General features: G+C 34.1%; 1 protein-coding gene across 14 annotated transcripts in view; it reads right to left on the bottom strand.

The window, feature by feature from the left end:
• The window catches only part of RAPGEF2 (Rap guanine nucleotide exchange factor 2), a 239,437-nt gene that overhangs the window by 42,036 nt on the left and 179,606 nt on the right, over positions 1-17,795 (bottom strand). For 8 of the 14 annotated variants that reach the window (XM_082727773.1, XM_082727774.1, XM_082727767.1 and 5 more), the window contains one exon: positions 10,793-10,924. In XM_082727773.1, the coding sequence (XP_082583899.1) occupies positions 10,793-10,924 (132 nt within the window). Of the gene's footprint in view, positions 1-10,792; positions 10,925-17,258; positions 17,325-17,795 lie in introns of all 14 variants that reach the window. The other 6 variants (XM_082727766.1, XM_082727772.1, XM_082727777.1 and 3 more) reach the window with 1 other exon arrangement.

The raw sequence follows: 17,795 nt of genomic DNA, 5'->3' as shown, positions 1-17,795 counted from the left end.
GTAATCAAGATATACTCTAGTACTTGAACGTTTTTTGAGTCATGGTGATCTCTTCAAAATTATCTCTTCTGTTGGGCAATATCAAGGCTAGAACAGTTATCCTATTTAGGTCATTCTATGCCTACTGTGATTATCACCTCAATAATATATACGAGTGTTATCCTACTACATATCCAGAATTCACTGTTTAAGCATAAAAATGAATTCAATTAAATGTTAACTGTGTAAGTCTTAAACATCACAAACATGTTTTTCCAGATAAAATATCAAACTTTTGAAAATAGTTTGTTTTAAAACCATTAACTTTGTAGAAAACATGTATTATAAAGTTTACTAACGCTGAGTAACTTGCAGTCCACAGGGTTTTCAAAAACAATAATGACAACTTATTTTTAAGAACAGGCAAAACACATTAAAAATGAAAGAGAAAAACATAAAATACTGAGCCTGATCATCATCACCATCATTTTCTAACACCAAATACTTACAATATGCCGGGAACTGCTCTGTTTTATGTATCTTAGCTCACTTAATCCTCCATACAATCCTATTAAGTAAGTGCCGTTTACTGACATTTATTATTATTCAAACATGCAGGTAAAGAGAAATTATTTTTCCAAGGTCATGTTACTGGTAAACTGCAGAATCCAAATCACAACCCAGGATTCTGACTCTACAGTCTTAACCAAACCTAATCTGTCTCTCTGTAACAGATACTTACATATGAATGTGGCTTATACAAGGATCTATTCCTTTCTCTGTAATTCAGCTTAGTCAATATTTAAAGAAAAAAATTATTATTTTTTTATCAACAAAGTTTAACTTTACTCAAGTCTTGGTTTATACTGCCAAACGTAACATTTAATCTTACTTTTCAAAGCAGTACAAACAGGTGTTAATATTTTCTAAAGTTTAACAAAAAGAATTTTAATCACCTTTAGTTCTTTAGGTACAACTTCCTGAACTAAAATATATATATGGTAAGAAAAAACTTAGGGGAAAATAAGTGAAGACAGAATATCTAATGAAGACAGAATAATTAAAAATGAAAAACCTAATGTCTACAAAAGCTCTGTAAGTAATGGTCTTGTATTACTGCTGGGGTTAAGACCATTATCAGCAGAGGTGCTCTAGGTGAGAAAGCAGTAAGACCACAGAATTAATTGTGGCATACTCATAAACACATGTCTCAATTTATTCAGAAATTAAAAAACAAAACAAAACAAAAACTTCTAACTTCCTTTTCTTCCCCATTTTATTTTTTTTTTGTACTATGTTAGTCACCATACAGTACATCATTAGTTTTTGATGTAGTGTTCCAAGATTCATTGTTTACATTTAACACCAATGCTCCATGCAATATGTGTGTTAGTACTTAAAAATATTTTCCATTTAAATGCATTATTTTGCATGGAAGTGTTCACTTATTTGTATAATAGGTTCCCGTAAAGACTATTGTTTAACTCTAAAATAAATACATAAATAAGTACTTCTAAATAACAGTTATAGAGCTTACAGTTTTTCTTTAATTTTTAAACATCTAACATATAGTAAGAGATAAAAAGATATTTCATACCATCCCAAAGAAATCATTACTGTTGTTTAAATTAATTATATTTAAATCTTAAATAGAACAAAAACTTTCTCTTTTTTTTAACATAAGCTCTATGCCCAACACTGGACTTGAACTCAGAACTCCAACATCAAGAGTCACATGTTCTACTGACAGAGTCAGCCAGGCATCCCAGAACAAAGGCTTTTCAATGGGAATTGGATTGGGGTGCCTGGGTGGCTCAGTGGGTTAAAACCTCTGCCTTCAGCTCAGGTCATGACCCCAGGGTCCCGGGATCGAGCCCCACATTGCACCGTGCTCTCTGCTCAGCAGGGAGCCTGCTTCCCTTCCTCTCTCTCTGCCTGCCTCTGCCAACTTGTGATGTCTGTCTGTCAAATAAATAAATAAATAATCTTTTAAAAAAATTTTTAAAAATGGGAATTGGATTAATCTCTTCAAAAATGAATCCTCCCCATGTGTGTAAATGATCTTTAGTTGTTTTCTATCTATTATATGTATTCCATTCTTAAACAAATTATTCACGAAATAACACTCACTAAACCAGTAACTTATTTTTTTTAAATAAATGTTCATTATATTTTAAAATACTACAGAATCCCCTTATTTTTTTTTTTTTAATCTTTAACTAAGCCCTAGGCCCAATGGGGGCTTGAACTCTCGACTCTAAGATCAAGAGTTACATGTTGTACTGAGTGAGCCCGCCAGGCACCCCTACAGAAGAATTCCTTTTCATAATACCATTTAAATAGAACTTGATAAACAATTTTTTAGGAGTCTACTAATTCCATAATATTACTGTTTCATGAGCAATGAAATGTTTAGAGACTGGAGTTAAAAGTTTAATGAACAAACACCAACTGGCCTACAGAAGTGTACCCAGCTTAGGAGTGCCTGGAACCAAGCAGTTACTGAATTTACAAAAAACGAAAAACTTAGAGTTTAGTTATTCAAATCTTAGTTCTGACGTTTACAATGTGACTTTAGCAAAATTACTTAAACTCTATGAAACTAGTTTTACTGGCAAACTAGAATTCTATCTTCCCATTCATAGGACTGTTCTTGACTCAAATAAGGAGAAAGAAAAGAAAGCTCATTACAGGTTACTTCAAAAGTCAGTCCCTTCCTGGGGCACCTTGGGGGCTCAGGTCATGATCCTGGGATTGAACCCTGTGTCAGGCTCTCTGCTCAGTGAGGAGTCTGCTTCTCCCTCTTCCTCTACCCTTCAACCCACTCATGCTCTAAGAAATAATAAAACAAAACAAAACAAAACAAAACAAAATAAAACAAAATCTTGAAAAAAAAAATAAAAAGCCCCTTCCTTAAGAGGACATGTTTTCTTATATCAGCACTGGCTTATCTTTACCTCCTCTCATCCTAGTAACAAAGCTTGCACATAACTGGCAAAATTAAAAAAAAAAAAAATTCTATTCAATATCACAACCTCTTACTGTAAAAAATGTCTCAGGCTAATTGCAACCATTAAATTCTGGTTAAACAGCTCATAAGATAATTATAAAAACAGTGATCCTACATTGAATGACCACTGTGTAGCTAGTACTACATTTGATGCTTTTAATACATAATCATCTTCATATCAATTCAGCAAATTAGGATTATTACCCCTACTTTTCAGATGAGAAAACACTAGGAAAATCAAATAACTTGTTCAACATAAACAAAACCAAACCTAGTAATTGTACTGGGACTTAAAATCAGTTCTGACCAATTCAAGCTAGTAAATACTCTGCACTATAATACTTTGCCAAGTTTTCTCAATAGACTGTCTTCATAAAGAAAATAGTTAAATCATTAAACATCAGGGAAAAGCAAATCAAAACCACAATGAGATATCACCTTACACCTGTCAGAATGGCTAGACTCACAAAGACAAAAAATAACAAGTGTTGGTGAGGATGTGGAGAAAAAGGAACCCTCGTGCACTGTTGCTAGGAATATAAGTGTGAAGAACAGTATGGGGGTTCCTTAACAAATTTAAACTAGAAACACTGTAGGATCCAATAATTCTACTACTGGATATTTACCCAAAGAGAATGAAAACACTAATTCAAAAGGATACATTCATCCCTATGTTTATTGCAGCATCATTTACAATAGCTAAGATATGGAAGTAACCCAAGTGTATATGGACAGATGAGTGGATAAAGATGGGGCATGTGTGGGCACGTGCGCATGCACGCACGCACATACACACATACACACACACACAGGAATATTATTCAGCTATAAAAAAAAAAAGGAATTAGATCTTGCCTGGCCATTTGTGATAATAGTGGATGGACCTATAGGGTATTATGCTAAGTGAAATAAGTCAAAGAAAGACAAATACCACATGATTTCACTTATATGTGGATCTAAAAAACAAAATGAATGAACAAACAAAAAGAGAAGAAACTGACCTATAAATACAGAGAACAAACTGATGCCTGCCAGAGAGGGAAGGGATTGGGAGAAAGGGCAAAATGGTTAAAGGGGATGGGAAATACAGGCTTCCAGATATGGAATGAACAAGTTAGGAGAATAAAAGTTACAGACAGTAGAGGGAATACAGTCAATAATACTATATTAACATGGTGACAGATGGTAGCTACACTAGTGGTGAGCACAGCATAATTTACTGACTTGTGGAATCACTATGTTGTACACATCAAACAAATGTAAAAATGTTAACACTGTCAACTCTACTAAAAAAGAGTTAAAATATAATAGAGCAATGAAATTTTTCTGCTTTGCTAAGTCATACAACATAAAATTTTGTATATATGTATTTATATATAAACATAAATAAAATGCTTGCTATTTTCTAGCTTCCTCCAAACTATAATATTACTAAGATTAATGCTAGTCTTTAAACTCTTTTATTCTAAATAAAGATAAGCACACAGACACTTGATATTTAAAAAGTATATGTTTATATTTGTCTCAGGAGCAAGAAGAAAGATTTACATAATTCAGTTAGGCAAAGAACTCCTGTCCTAAATTACAGATTTAGATGTACATTATAGTTAAATAGTAATATTCTAAAAGAAAAAAACTAGTAATATTTTTAGATCAATGCCAAAAGCTCTATGATTTCCTGAAATCAAAAGGGATTACATATATTGTATTATGAATACAGTTCTTAAGATATTATTTTGCATTTTTAAAATTTTTTTTATTTTTTTATAGACATATAATGTATTATTAGCCCCAGGAGTACAGGTCTGTGAATCGCCAGGTTTACACACTTCACAGCATTCATCATATCACATACCCTCCCCAATGTCCATAACCCCACCACCCTCTTCCTAGCCCCCTCCCCGTGGTCACCCTCAGTTTGTTTTGTGACAATAAGAGTCACTTATGGTTTCTCTCCCTCCCGATCCCATCTTGTTTCATTTATTCTTCTCCTACCCCCAAGCCCCACATGTTGCATCTCCTCTTCCTCATATCAGGGAGATCATATGATAGTTGTCTTTCTCTCACTGACTTATTTTCCTAAGCATAATACCCTCTAGTTCCACTTATTTTGCATTTTTAAAGGATATGAAGAAAATGAACAGAAAAAATATTAAATGCCATAAAGCTCCAGTGAATTAATTTAACTAAAATTAATTTATTTAACTAAAATAAAAATAACTACAGCATAGGTTTTATCATCAGGTATCAAAAGTCAGTTATGAAAAGAAGTTTTTGCTTACTAAATAAATCATGAATATTCCCATGGTTAAAAGAGTTGCTTACTAAGCATTCTTGAAGTAAATAAATTTTGTGCAGAATTTCAAATATACATATTTAATCCAAAGAGTATCTAAGTCAGACCCCGATATAAATTTAGGGTAGAAGAAGGTTATATTGAACGCTAACACTGATACTAATTTAACTGAGACAAGGGAGTAGGAACTGCTTATAAAACCATATATATGTAGAAAGTATAAAAATATATTTGGAAATAAGTTTAATGTTTGCAAAAGGCTAGTTTGTATATTTTAAGTTATGCTGCTCCTAACTTTACACATTAACTTTTTAAGTTTCAAATACAGGCTTTAAAAATATATTTATGCCTAAAAGACAGGAACAATTTTACAACTCTTAGTAAAAATTGTTAGGTTTCTTTCCAAAAACTATAATCATAACAAATGTGTGACCATCTATCTGTAAATATTTATTATAAGTAAGAAAGTTTGTGCTAATTTGACAGGAAAATAGCATATTTATATTACTAATATATTTTGAAATATTTTAAGGTACAGATATCTACATGTACTCTTTTGCAAATTACCTACTCTTATTCTTTGAATATTGGTATATGGTGAGCTGAGTATTTTTCTTATTCATTTGCACAAGTGAGTTGTATTCTTTTTTTTTTAAAGATTTTTATTTATTTATTTGACAGAGATCAGAAGTAGGCAGAGAGGCAGGCGGGGGGGGGGGCTGCTGGGGGGAGTGGGAAGCAGGCTCCCTGCTAAGCAGAAAGCCCCATGTGGGACTCAATCCCGGGATCCTGGGATCATTACCTGAGCTGAAGGCAGAGGCTTTGACCCACTGAGCCACCCAGGTGCCCCAGTGAGTTGTATTCTGACTTTAAATCTTTGCCTCAAATGATCTTTTAATTACTAATTTTTTAAATTTTTATATCATTAAGAGTTTGCTAACTCTTTAGTATTTATATGGAATTTTTTAAAAAAGATTTTATTTATTTATTTGATAGACAGTGATTACAAGTAGGGAGAGAGGCAGGCAGAGAGAGAGGAGGAAGCAGGTTCCCTGCCGAGCAGAGAGCCTGATGTGGGGCTCGATCCCAGGGCCCTTGGGATCATGACCTGAGCCGAAGGCAGAGGCCTTAACCCACTGAGCCACCCAGGCACCCCAGTTTATATGGAATTTGATTTTAATTATGATATAAGGTGAGACTACAGGTGTGCTTGGGTAGCTCAGTCAGTTAAGCGTCTGACTCTTGGTTTTGGCTCAGGTCAAGATCTTGGAGTCATGAGACCTATCCCTGTGTAGGGCTCTGTGCTCAGCATGGTGTCTGCTTGAGATTCTCTTCTTCCTCCTCCTCTTCTGCCCCTCCCCCTGCTTGCAGTCTTTCTCCCTCTCTCTCATACATACATACATACTTTTAAAAATAAAATAAATAAAAAAGTGAGACTATAAAATGACTACCTCCACCTCAAAGATCATTTATTGAAAAATCCATCACATTCTTCATTAATTTGTAAGGATTCCTATATTACGTATTATGTACTTACACATGAATTCCATTTTACTTGACTTCTCTGTTCTGTTGATCTATTTCTGAACAACTGTTTCCAGTCCACCAGCTATTGCTCTGATAATCACACTATGTAGCTAGGATCTTATCATAGCTACAACTACACTATCTCATATCACCAACTTAGGCATTCTGTTTTCTACTGCCAACAAATTCCTACCTTCAACCGCTTTCACCTGTTTCCAAGGTAACCCTTTTTCAACTCATGACCTTCGGTCTTCTAGACTTTACTACCTTCTATGCTTAGCTTTCACCCCTCCAGCTTGTGAACTCTAATATTTCAATCACATTCATTCAATACACCTCTATCCAATGCCCACAATCCTGGCTCTAAAGAGAAAATGGAGATGAGACAGGGAAGTTTCCCTATCTTCTTGAAACTGTCATCTTAGTAAGCAGACAGAATAACACAGAAAGCAATAATTATTTCAATCAAAGTCTAAACAAAAGGATCAGCCAGGAAAGAAACCAAAACGTAGGACCTACTTTTCAGAAAGTAATAAGGAAAGAACTCTCTGAGAAGACAGTACTTAAAAATGAAGGCAGAAAAGGATCGACCTAGGAGAAAACACTCCGGGCAGAAGGCATGCAAAAAAACAAAGCTCAGTAGTTAAAAAGACGTTGGCATGTTGCTTCATCCGTCTTTGTGTTACACTCATTTAACAAAACTCCAGGACTGGATGAAGCCAAGTCTTTGCTTTCTTTTTACTTAACAGGACAGAGGGAAATCACTCTGCATTTGATGGCAACCATCTCAGCTGAGCTTCCATTACTCTAAACAATTTGCTCTCCTACTCCCTGAAACTTCTATTTCAAAGCTTTCTCTGCTTAAAACTCTCAACCTGCCAATCCTCTTCCTCTCAACAAATGAACTCACCTCTTCAGAGAAAAATTGAAGCCATGAGAAAGAAACACCCTTAACTCCCAAACTCCCCACCCCAAATCCATCATGATAAATATGTACCTTTTAAGACAGAGGAAGGTTTTTCTTCTTAAAGCCAGTTACTCCACTTTGCTTTCGAGCCCCCTTCCTCTCATCTTCTCAGAAGTATTATTCTGCCCTTTTCTCTCTGGTACACAGCATTCAACTTCAATCTCTCTGTGCCCATCTCATAAGCACTTATACTCACTTCAATATCACACCTTTCTTAGGAGAAAGCCCTCCTAAGTCAGAATTACACAAAGATTTAATGGCTGCCATGGGAGATAGCTGTCCATCCCTGGAAATGTTCAAGAATAAACTGTATGCTTCACTGATAGAAAAGCAGTAGATTAAGTTGGTCAGAGACAAATACCATATGATTTCACTCATATATGCAATTTAAGAAACAAAACAGATAAACGTTGGGGAATGAAAAAGAAAAAAAGAGCGTGAGGCAAACTGTAAGAGAGACTCTTAACTATAGAGAACAGACTGAGGGTGGCTGGAGGGGAGGTGAAGGGGGATGGGCTAAATGGGTGACGGGTAGTAAGGAGGACATTTGTTATGATGAACACTAGGTTTTGTATGTAAGTGATGAATCACTAAATTCTACCCCTGAAACTAGTATTACACTTTATGTTAACTGATGAGAATTTAGGTAAGAACTTGAAACGTTAACAAATGAACATTTAAAAATAAATAAATAAATGAATGAATGAATAAATAAATAAATAAATAAAAAGAAGAAGAAAGAAAAGAAAAGCAGTAGAGGATTCAAACACAAGACTAGTCACTGACCCAGGTGCATTTGTCAGGTTCCTTCTCAACTTAAGAATTTCCTATTTAAAAATAATGGAAAGGTCTACGAGGGATCTCTATTAAATGTTTAGTTTTGTATAGCTAGTAGCAAATCCTTAAATACGCCTATGGATTTTTCCGTATGAAGGATATAAACTTAACAGGCTACATCCCTACCATCAAATTTGAAATGAATACCTTGAAACTCAACTAAAATGAAACAAAATACACAGGGACCCTCTATTCCATCTATATACTCCAAGATAAAGTCAGGCTGCAGGCAGACCACATCAGAGCAATTTTGAGTTCTCACCCACAGTCCAGATTCTCACATATTTCCTTACCATCAAGAATTTCCTCATGAACGTACCCTAGCCTACTCAAGGGTTAAACACATAAAACTGGAATCCCCTTTGGAATATGCCCAATAAATTATTTGAATATCTTACTTCATTCTTATTATAAATTTGCCTTCTAGGAGTTCCATTCAGGTTTGTATATACTTCAGATCTTTAAAGTGTACAATCATCTTGAAGTTGAGAAGACAAGGGCTCTATCATGATGTTTCAGTTACCATAAAGCAGAGCTTTAGTTATACTGTTCACTGTTTTAGGATTACTTTTTTTTTTAAAGATTTTTTTTTTTTAATTTATCTGACATAGATCACAAGTAGGCAGAGAGGCAAGCAGAGAGAGAGGAGGAAGCAGGCACCCTGCAGAGCAGAGAGCCCGATGTGGGGCTCGATCCCAGGACCCTGGGATCATGACCTGAGCCGAAGGCAGGGGCTTAACCCACTGAGCCACCCAGGTGCCCCTGTTTTAGGATTACTTAAGTAAATGTTTTAAAAAACCAACTTCTAAAAATAGGCAGTACTGGCTGGTGGAGGGAGGAGAGCAAAGTTGCCCTGATCTGCCACTTTCTCCTCCTCTAACATTTGAAAAATGGGATTACTTCCTAAAATTTCAAGTTAACACTTACTGTAAGGTATCTATCTTTGCATTCATATTCCATCAAACTAAAATTTTTAAAAGTTACTCTAAAGAGGCAAGTAATATTTCTTATTGCAAAATAATAAATTCTTAATCAGCCAAAAATCAGCAAATAATTGCATTTGTGTCTTTCGATTATTAGTTGGTAAACTTTCTATAATACCCCTGAATTATAGGAAAGTGTATACCTATTACCTCCTTCAAACAAAACTAATTTTCTAAGATCTACTAAATTTAGAACTTAAATATTTTTGCCCTGGTGGTATTCTAAGTGTTTACTTTTAGTATTTTTTTTTAATAGAAATTTAGCACTGCCTGACTATTTCAATGATACTAAAACTATCATGTTTCTAAAGGAAAGCATTTCTTGGTCATCTCATTCACAATTCCCAAGAAGCCAGTGTTATGTGCTTTTTATGTGAAACCATCCAAAATCTCATATTAGTAGCATTTATTTCAAGACCGCTCCACAAATGGACTTTTTTGCATTATTTAAGTCACTTTTCCCAAATTTGCATATTCTAAGCCAATGAACTCTTCCTTACCAATTAAAATTATTTTGCTTTTAAAACAGTTTTGGAATTCCATAGTCCTAGTTTCTTTTCTATCCACCAGTATCATAAGAATTTATTTTATACACATAACCAAATCTATACAAAATTTAAAAATACAAAAAAAAATTCATTGATCTAATCATAATAATCTCGAGATTTTAATTAGAAAAACTTACTCTATGGCATAATTCTGCAGTTTTCCCCTACAGTTTTAATTAAGAATCAAAAATTTTATATGTCTGTAGTCATTTTTATACAATATTTAAAGTCAAGAGAAACATCTCCATTGTAACCACTCTATTTAACACTCTGATAATTGGTAATAACAGAGGCAAATACAATTAGACAGTAGTTCTACTCCCTGAAACAAACATGTTTCATATGTGATATATATAAAATATATATAAAATATATATAAAATATATATATCACATATAACATTATAAAATATTGTAACATTTTGTGACATAACATATTACATTATAAATATAACATTAACATATAATAAAATAACATTATAACATGTAACATATTGTAAATATTGTAACATTAACATTTTATGTACCTGTATGTACATATAATATACACATATATATTTACTCTATAGATCCTATCAATTAAGAATCATAAAACTCCTTGGCATACACAAAAATGAAGCAAATGACAAGGAAAACACTTTCTTACCTGGTAGATATCAGAAAGACTGCTGCTTCCAGAATCACTAGTGATACTACATCCTGAATGGCTAGAAGAAACGTGTGTCACCTGTGGGTGGAGACTATCAGTAAGGTGTAGTTTTGTGAAGTCTGCAGGAAGCTATGGAAGGAGCAGGAGAAACAGGATTAAAATTTGAATCAAGAACTCTTAAGACACTGAAACATTTTATTATATTCTATCTATATACCATTACCCAAAAGTACTAGGAAAAGATCTTTCATTTTTCAAAATCACAAATTACTAAATATTGTCCAATGTACCAAAATAATCACAAAATAAATTTTTAAAGTTTATGGACAGTGAATCTTAATAATACATTCAGTGTTTAAAGAGGTAGGTTTGGAGGTGCTCACTTGGGTGAGCAATTAATTCAATGAGTGACAATTTTCTAAGTATACACCACTGAGGAACTTAGTCTACTATTATTTGTTAGTCCCATAAATATAACTTTGAAGCAAGAAATAGATTAAATAAGAAAACAGGTTTGAGGTTCTTATATGTCCAAATGCTATTTAAAAGTAAAGAAAAGGGGTGCTTGAGCGGCTCAGTCGGTTAAGTAGCAGAGTGTTGATTTCGGCCCAGGTGATGATCTCAGGGTCCTGACATCAGCCCTCTAACAAGGACTGGGCATGGAGCCTGCTTAAGATTCTCTCTCTCCTTCCCTCTCTGCCCCTTCCCACCCCCTGCTCATGGCCTGCTCTCTCTAAAGACAAAGAAAAAGTAAAAAACAAAAATGAGCATTTTAGAATTGACAAAATGTATTGTTATATAAGTAACTGTGTTAGGCTCTATGGAGAAAATAGAAAAGAATGCCTTCAAAGAACTTAGACTTGAGAAAGTCATAGACATTTACCTATCTAAACACATATGCATAAATATCAATTTTCTATTTGTTCATGTTTAAACCCTAAAAAAAAAAAGAGCTTCTGTGGAACAGATTCACTAAATATCCCTCAAGTGCTTCTACGATTCTTCCATATAACAGAGAAAGTGAATTGAAAAAGAAAATATCCATGGGTCGCCTGGGTGGCTCAGTCAGTTAAGTGACTGACTCCTAATTTTGGCTTGGGTCATGATCTCAGGGTCCTGGGATCGAACTCTTCATCAGGCTCCACATTCAGGCTCCACATTCAGTGGGGAGTTGGCTTGAGGATTCTCTCCCGCTCTCCCTCTGTCCCTCCCCCTGCTCCTTCTCAAATAAATAAATAAACCTTAAAAAAAAAAAAAAAGAAAAAGAAAGCATCCATATATTTGTCCATTCGACAAATATTTACTGACTCTTTCTCCTCTTACTATGTGCTAGTCAGTGAATGAGACACTTAGAGAACATTGACTTAAGAATTTTATACTCTTATAAGTTATTACCAGTTCTTTTTAATTAAAAAAGGGGGCATGATTTATATTATCCCACTTATTATACTACTGGCCAGTAATACACTTGGCTTTTCAAAATATATGTTGACATCATGCAATACTGATAACATTTTCTATTCCCTCCCTACATAATGATCCTATTTAGCTGTTGAATAATAATAAAGAACGTTAAAACAAAACTTAAATAAGAGTTTATCTTAGCAACATTCCCTTTTCTCCTTTGATCTCCTCCTTTCTCTCTTTCCAAAAACAAGATGCCATTCCATAGATTAGAATAAGTTTCCCAAGGGAGGTGATTCAGTTTTATGACAAGGACCAATGAACTTTAATACCTCAAAGTTTCAAACAAAGAGGAAAAATCTATTTATAGCCCATAATTGTTCAGATATGACTCAATAAATGTACTATGATATTTAATAACATTAAATATAGTCTGTATGGAAATATTTTTGACTTCATAAGAGACAAGAAAAACACAGAAAAGACCTAAAAATAAAGTTATTAGGGGGCATCTGGATGGCTTAAGCATCTGCCTTCAGCTCTGGTCATGATCTCAGCATCCTGAGATCAGCCCTACATCAGACTACCTGTTCAGCGGGGAGTCTGCTTCTCCCTCTCCCTCTGCCACAACCCCCTGCTCATGCTTCCTCCCTCTCTCTCTCTCTTTCAAATAAATAAAATCTTTATTTTAAAAAAAAAGCTATTAGGAGCTTTTACATGCCAAATAAATGGACAAAAAACACATATGTTAGGGGAGCTTACGGAAGTGAGATATTTACTCGAATGTGTGAAATCATTGCGAATGTGACATATCTCACTAAGAGTGTTGTTTTTTAAAAAAAACCTGATAATTGAAGATGCTGTGAAATATTAGATAAAATTTAGGAGAATAACAATTCTCATATAAGGAACAGATAGGTGAATAAGTCTAATTTGAGAATTTACATATATATTTATCCATAATGTAGAATGGTAAAATATTCGCAGGATTTCTTCATGAACAATTTGAAGATGGAAATCGGCCAAGATGTACTAGTAACTATGATTTTGCATGTTGTTAAGTGATAGATATCAGATATTAAAATGTGTCCAAAACCAGGATGAATATCCTTCATCATCTACATTTCCATTTAATTCAGTCACTCACTGCAGAAGTCAACTGGGGAAACGTTACTCAATGGCTCATGATTTTAAGAGGTATAAATCAATGCATGTAATTATAGAACAATAAACTGATTTCTACTATTTTTTATAGACATGACTCAGGTTGACATGTGTCACATAGTGTGATTTTTTTTTAATTAGCTTAAATTTGTCAAATGAAGACAAAACTATCTAATGAATTTTCACTCACTAGACACTTATTTACTCAAGTCTCACAGGACTCTCTTCTCTTCAATATCCATTAGCTGGTCATCCTTCCTAACAATTTGCTCTGTGCAAAGTACTAAGAGCTACAGAGCTCTAAATCTACTAGAATACACATGGGTCCAGCCTTTATATACTATAGTCTCTTCAACTATGCTAGCTTATAGCCACAGATACCCGAATTACATACCCATGTTAGGCTAAGACTCATAAAGAGTATTTAAAAGAAAAAAGTATTTTCACTCTTAAGAATTCAATTCTATTTTATAAATACTTATTGAGTATCTACTATGTCAGACTATTAGGGCCGGGGAATATAGAGGTGAATAAGACAGTCCCAATTCTAAATGTAACTTCTACTACCCAAAATGTTATTGAAACAGGTGTTACCTACAATAGAAAAAGAAATCAAACACACTTTTTTTTTAAATGGCTTTTATCTCCCCCCTACCACCTGTATTCTTTGCAGAACAGCATGAAATGTTATATAAATAAATATATAAATTATGCATACATAATTTAGTATTAACTGAATACTTCTTTATATTAGAACAGATGCCACATTTAAGGAAGTTTAAAAAATTTAAAAAATTTCCTCGTAGATTGGTATAATAGTATCATGATTAAATTTTATTGACAGTACACCTCAGCCAAGGTTCCAGAATGGGAGAAGTTGTAGAAGCTGTTTTCATAAAGGAAGATTATGAAATGCACTGCTTTGACCCAGACAGCCACGATACTCTGGAATAATAGAGACACTGGAGCCCAAATCTAGGGGAAATAGTCTTTAAGAGGCAAATAAACTAGACAGGGATTAGAAGTCAGGGGACAAGTGTAGTACAGGAACCTGTGTTTAAACATGAGGTCAAACACAGAATCCCTAGGAGGTGTAACTCGTAGTCTGAGTAAAATATACCAAGAAGGGGCACAATATGGCAATGACAACTAGATTCATTTATTCCAAATTTCTCTAGACTTGGCCCAGTGCCTACTTAAATTACTATCAGTATCCTATTTCATTAAATTTCAGATTAAACTGGGGCTGTGAATTATCTTGTAATGCTAGCCACCATTTATAGCCAAAACTGTTCAAAATGTAAGAAAAAGTTTGAAGTTGGGACTATATATAGTAATTACCTGAATAAAATTAAACAATAATTAAACTAAAGGGGAAATTAACACATTTTATATATTTTAATCTTAATACCAATATATTTTACAATTAATACAATTTAAAGGAATCTCGTATTTTTATCATTTAAATATTTTTATGATTTGATATATGAATATATTACTGTTTACATTTCTCCTGGATCAAGCAACCTATATTCCCAAAAGTATGGCACTTGTGGATCACAAGCGCAATAAACTTCTATCAGGCAAATGACTGAATCATAGTTTAACCTCAAACACTATTAACTACATAAAAAACACAGGGTAATATTAAAGTCAGATTGTTAAATGCACAAAGTGAGCATAAACAAAATTCATCATAATTTCACATAACCTGGGTATCAATTATATAATAACTTCTATCTGTTTTAGGAGAAAAAGGGATGTTACAACAATTGGCTGTAAACAGGTACTATACAAAAGACTTAAGTCTCGGGGAGCCTGGGCAGCTCAGTAAGTTAAAGTCTTTGCCTTAGGCTCAGGTCATGATCTCAGGGTCCTGGGATTGAGCCCTGAGCCTACATGGGCTCTCTGCTCAGCGGGGAGTCTGCTTCCCCCTCTCTCTCCGCCTGCCTCTCTGCCTACTTGTGATCTCTGTCAAATAAATAAATAAAAATCTTTAAAAAAAAAAATCCCTTTAAAAAAAGAGTTGTCTCATTTAGGAACAGGCATTTGATATTCTTTGATTTATTAGTTAGTCCCATGATCGGCATTTATAAAATTACTAGTTAATAAATGAACTCTGTTTTAAACATAAATGCATTGCATTTGAGTGCCTTGAAGTCTCTGACACCATTAAATCAATACTTCGCTGAAATGGTAAAATTCTTCAAAGTAATGATAATGTAGTAGAAGCTAAGATAGCTGCTTTCTTCCCTTTCCATCTCTCCCCACCAAAGACTTCTTTATGCTCTTGTTTTTAAGCTCTACAAGGAAGAGTTGGTATATTATTGGACATGTAATGGAAATGGACTAGAGTTTCATGTTTCACAGTGCATTATCATTAGCGTAGGGGGTTGCTAAGAAATCCAACAGTTAAAAAACAAAACAAAACACAATTACTGCCACCAAGACTTGAAATTTATTTCACTGAGAAATTTCCCAACTAACCTTTAGAATCACTTTATTTCAAGAAATAATTACAACAAAACATGCAAGGTTTGTGTTAATTGTTGGGATCTACATAATCCTCCCTTTATCCTGAGGGACACTATCTAAAGTAAGTTAAATATCACACTTAGTGACCCAAACCTAACTTTATATTAAATCATATTCCTAAGAATTTACCCAAATGAATACTGCTTTCCTCCTATCATCACTAGAGTTTTGTGAGTGTTCTTTATGCTCATGTTTTAAATCTCAGCAAGGAAGAGTTGGAGAGTTGGTATGTTACTGGACATATTTCCCATTTTTCTCTGAGATGTTCATGAAATACAGTCTCCTTTATTTTTTTCTACTCATTCATCACTTATTGGAAACCTAAGTTGTGAGGACTAAATGAATGACTGGGCATAAAGCATTTACAATAGAAGTGCGTTAGCTTAATGATAATTACCACACATGGATGCTGTGTAAGACACAGGTCCTTTCTAGATCTAGAATTTCTAATGTAGCGAGAATCCAAGAGTAGATACCAGTGGATTACTGAGAGGGGTTTAGTGGCCAAAATCATCCAGCCACAAACACTGTCCCCTTACCCACTTTAGAACTCAAGTTGTGTTTTAAAAGCAATTCATATTTTCTCTCTCTGCATCTGTATACACACAGGCACACACACTCCTATTTTTCTTTCACTACTCAACTGTTCAGGTACTACTCATCCTGACACTCTCTGACCTACTTCTATACACAGCTCGAATAGGCAGGAATATTATTTAGTAGCTCATTTTAAAGGCCACTTCATAATACAATCGACTTTTGTATCTCTCAATCCAGATATTTCTTTAAGAACACTAGAAAAAGTAAACATTTGGATTCCTGAATATTATTCATCAGAAAAAATTTTTGCTTCCCTTATACCTTACGGTACGTTCTAGATCCAATAGTTATTCTTAATTACATCATCCATCAGTATTCCACAAAGAGAAAGATATTTGTATGCTCTGTAGTTTCTTTTGTGCATAAACATAAAAGAAACAGGTTTTTCCAAAAGTATCAAGAGATAATAATTTAATAAATGAATAGATCTTATTTCTCATTAAGATACATGGAGACTTTTTTAATGTCAATATGACTATGTTTCACAGAAGCGGGTCTACAAGAATTTGCTTTATAGCTACTAGAGAAACCTGACAAAAAGTAGTAATTTGTAAGAACATTCTCCCAGTTTCCTGCCAGGCTCAAAAGACATAAGCTTCACATCAACATATATGGAGTTATCCTCTGGTCAACCTCCTCCTCAGTCAAACAACTTTGGACAAGTTAATTAACTTCTGTGTACCTTAGTTTCTTCTATTAAATGAATATAACATAATACAATGACTAAATGAAATAATCATTGTGAACCACAGAAATCTACCTTACTGATGCCTCTCTCTTCCTTTTCATTCCCTCTGCCATTTTTCCAGTCAAGGTTCTCCATCACCTTAGGTCAGATGTTTTTCAAATACCAAAAAAAAAAAAAAAAGAAAGAAAGAGAAAAAGACCTGACTTATTTTTGACACTGTTATAGCTAACACTACTATTATAGTAGTTTACTTATGATATATATTCCCCCAAGTCTATATATTACATTTTAAATAAACCATATGTTTATCACGAGGAGCTCACTGCTTAGAATACTATACTAAATTTTGTAAAGTAAATAACCTCATTATCAGGATATGCTTATAGTCCAATTACTCTCTTTTATAAACATTTGAATTGTCATAGCTAAGAATTCTCTCAAGGTATTAACATCTTGGGGAGTTTGTGCTTTTGTGTGTATAGTCTTACGATGGTTGACTGCAAAAGCCTCCATATATTTGACCCAGACACATGCTGAAACCTGGTATGGCTTAACCACAATAAGATACTCTTTCTATCCTGAGGACACTGCCGGTAGAGGACTGTCTGA

This window comes from Mustela nivalis (assembly GCF_964662115.1).
Source record: "Mustela nivalis genome assembly, chromosome: 4".
Classification (NCBI taxonomy): Eukaryota; Metazoa; Chordata; class Mammalia; order Carnivora; family Mustelidae; genus Mustela; species Mustela nivalis.
The sequence above is the reverse complement of the archived record's forward strand: the minus strand, read 5'-3'. Positions and strand labels throughout refer to the sequence as shown.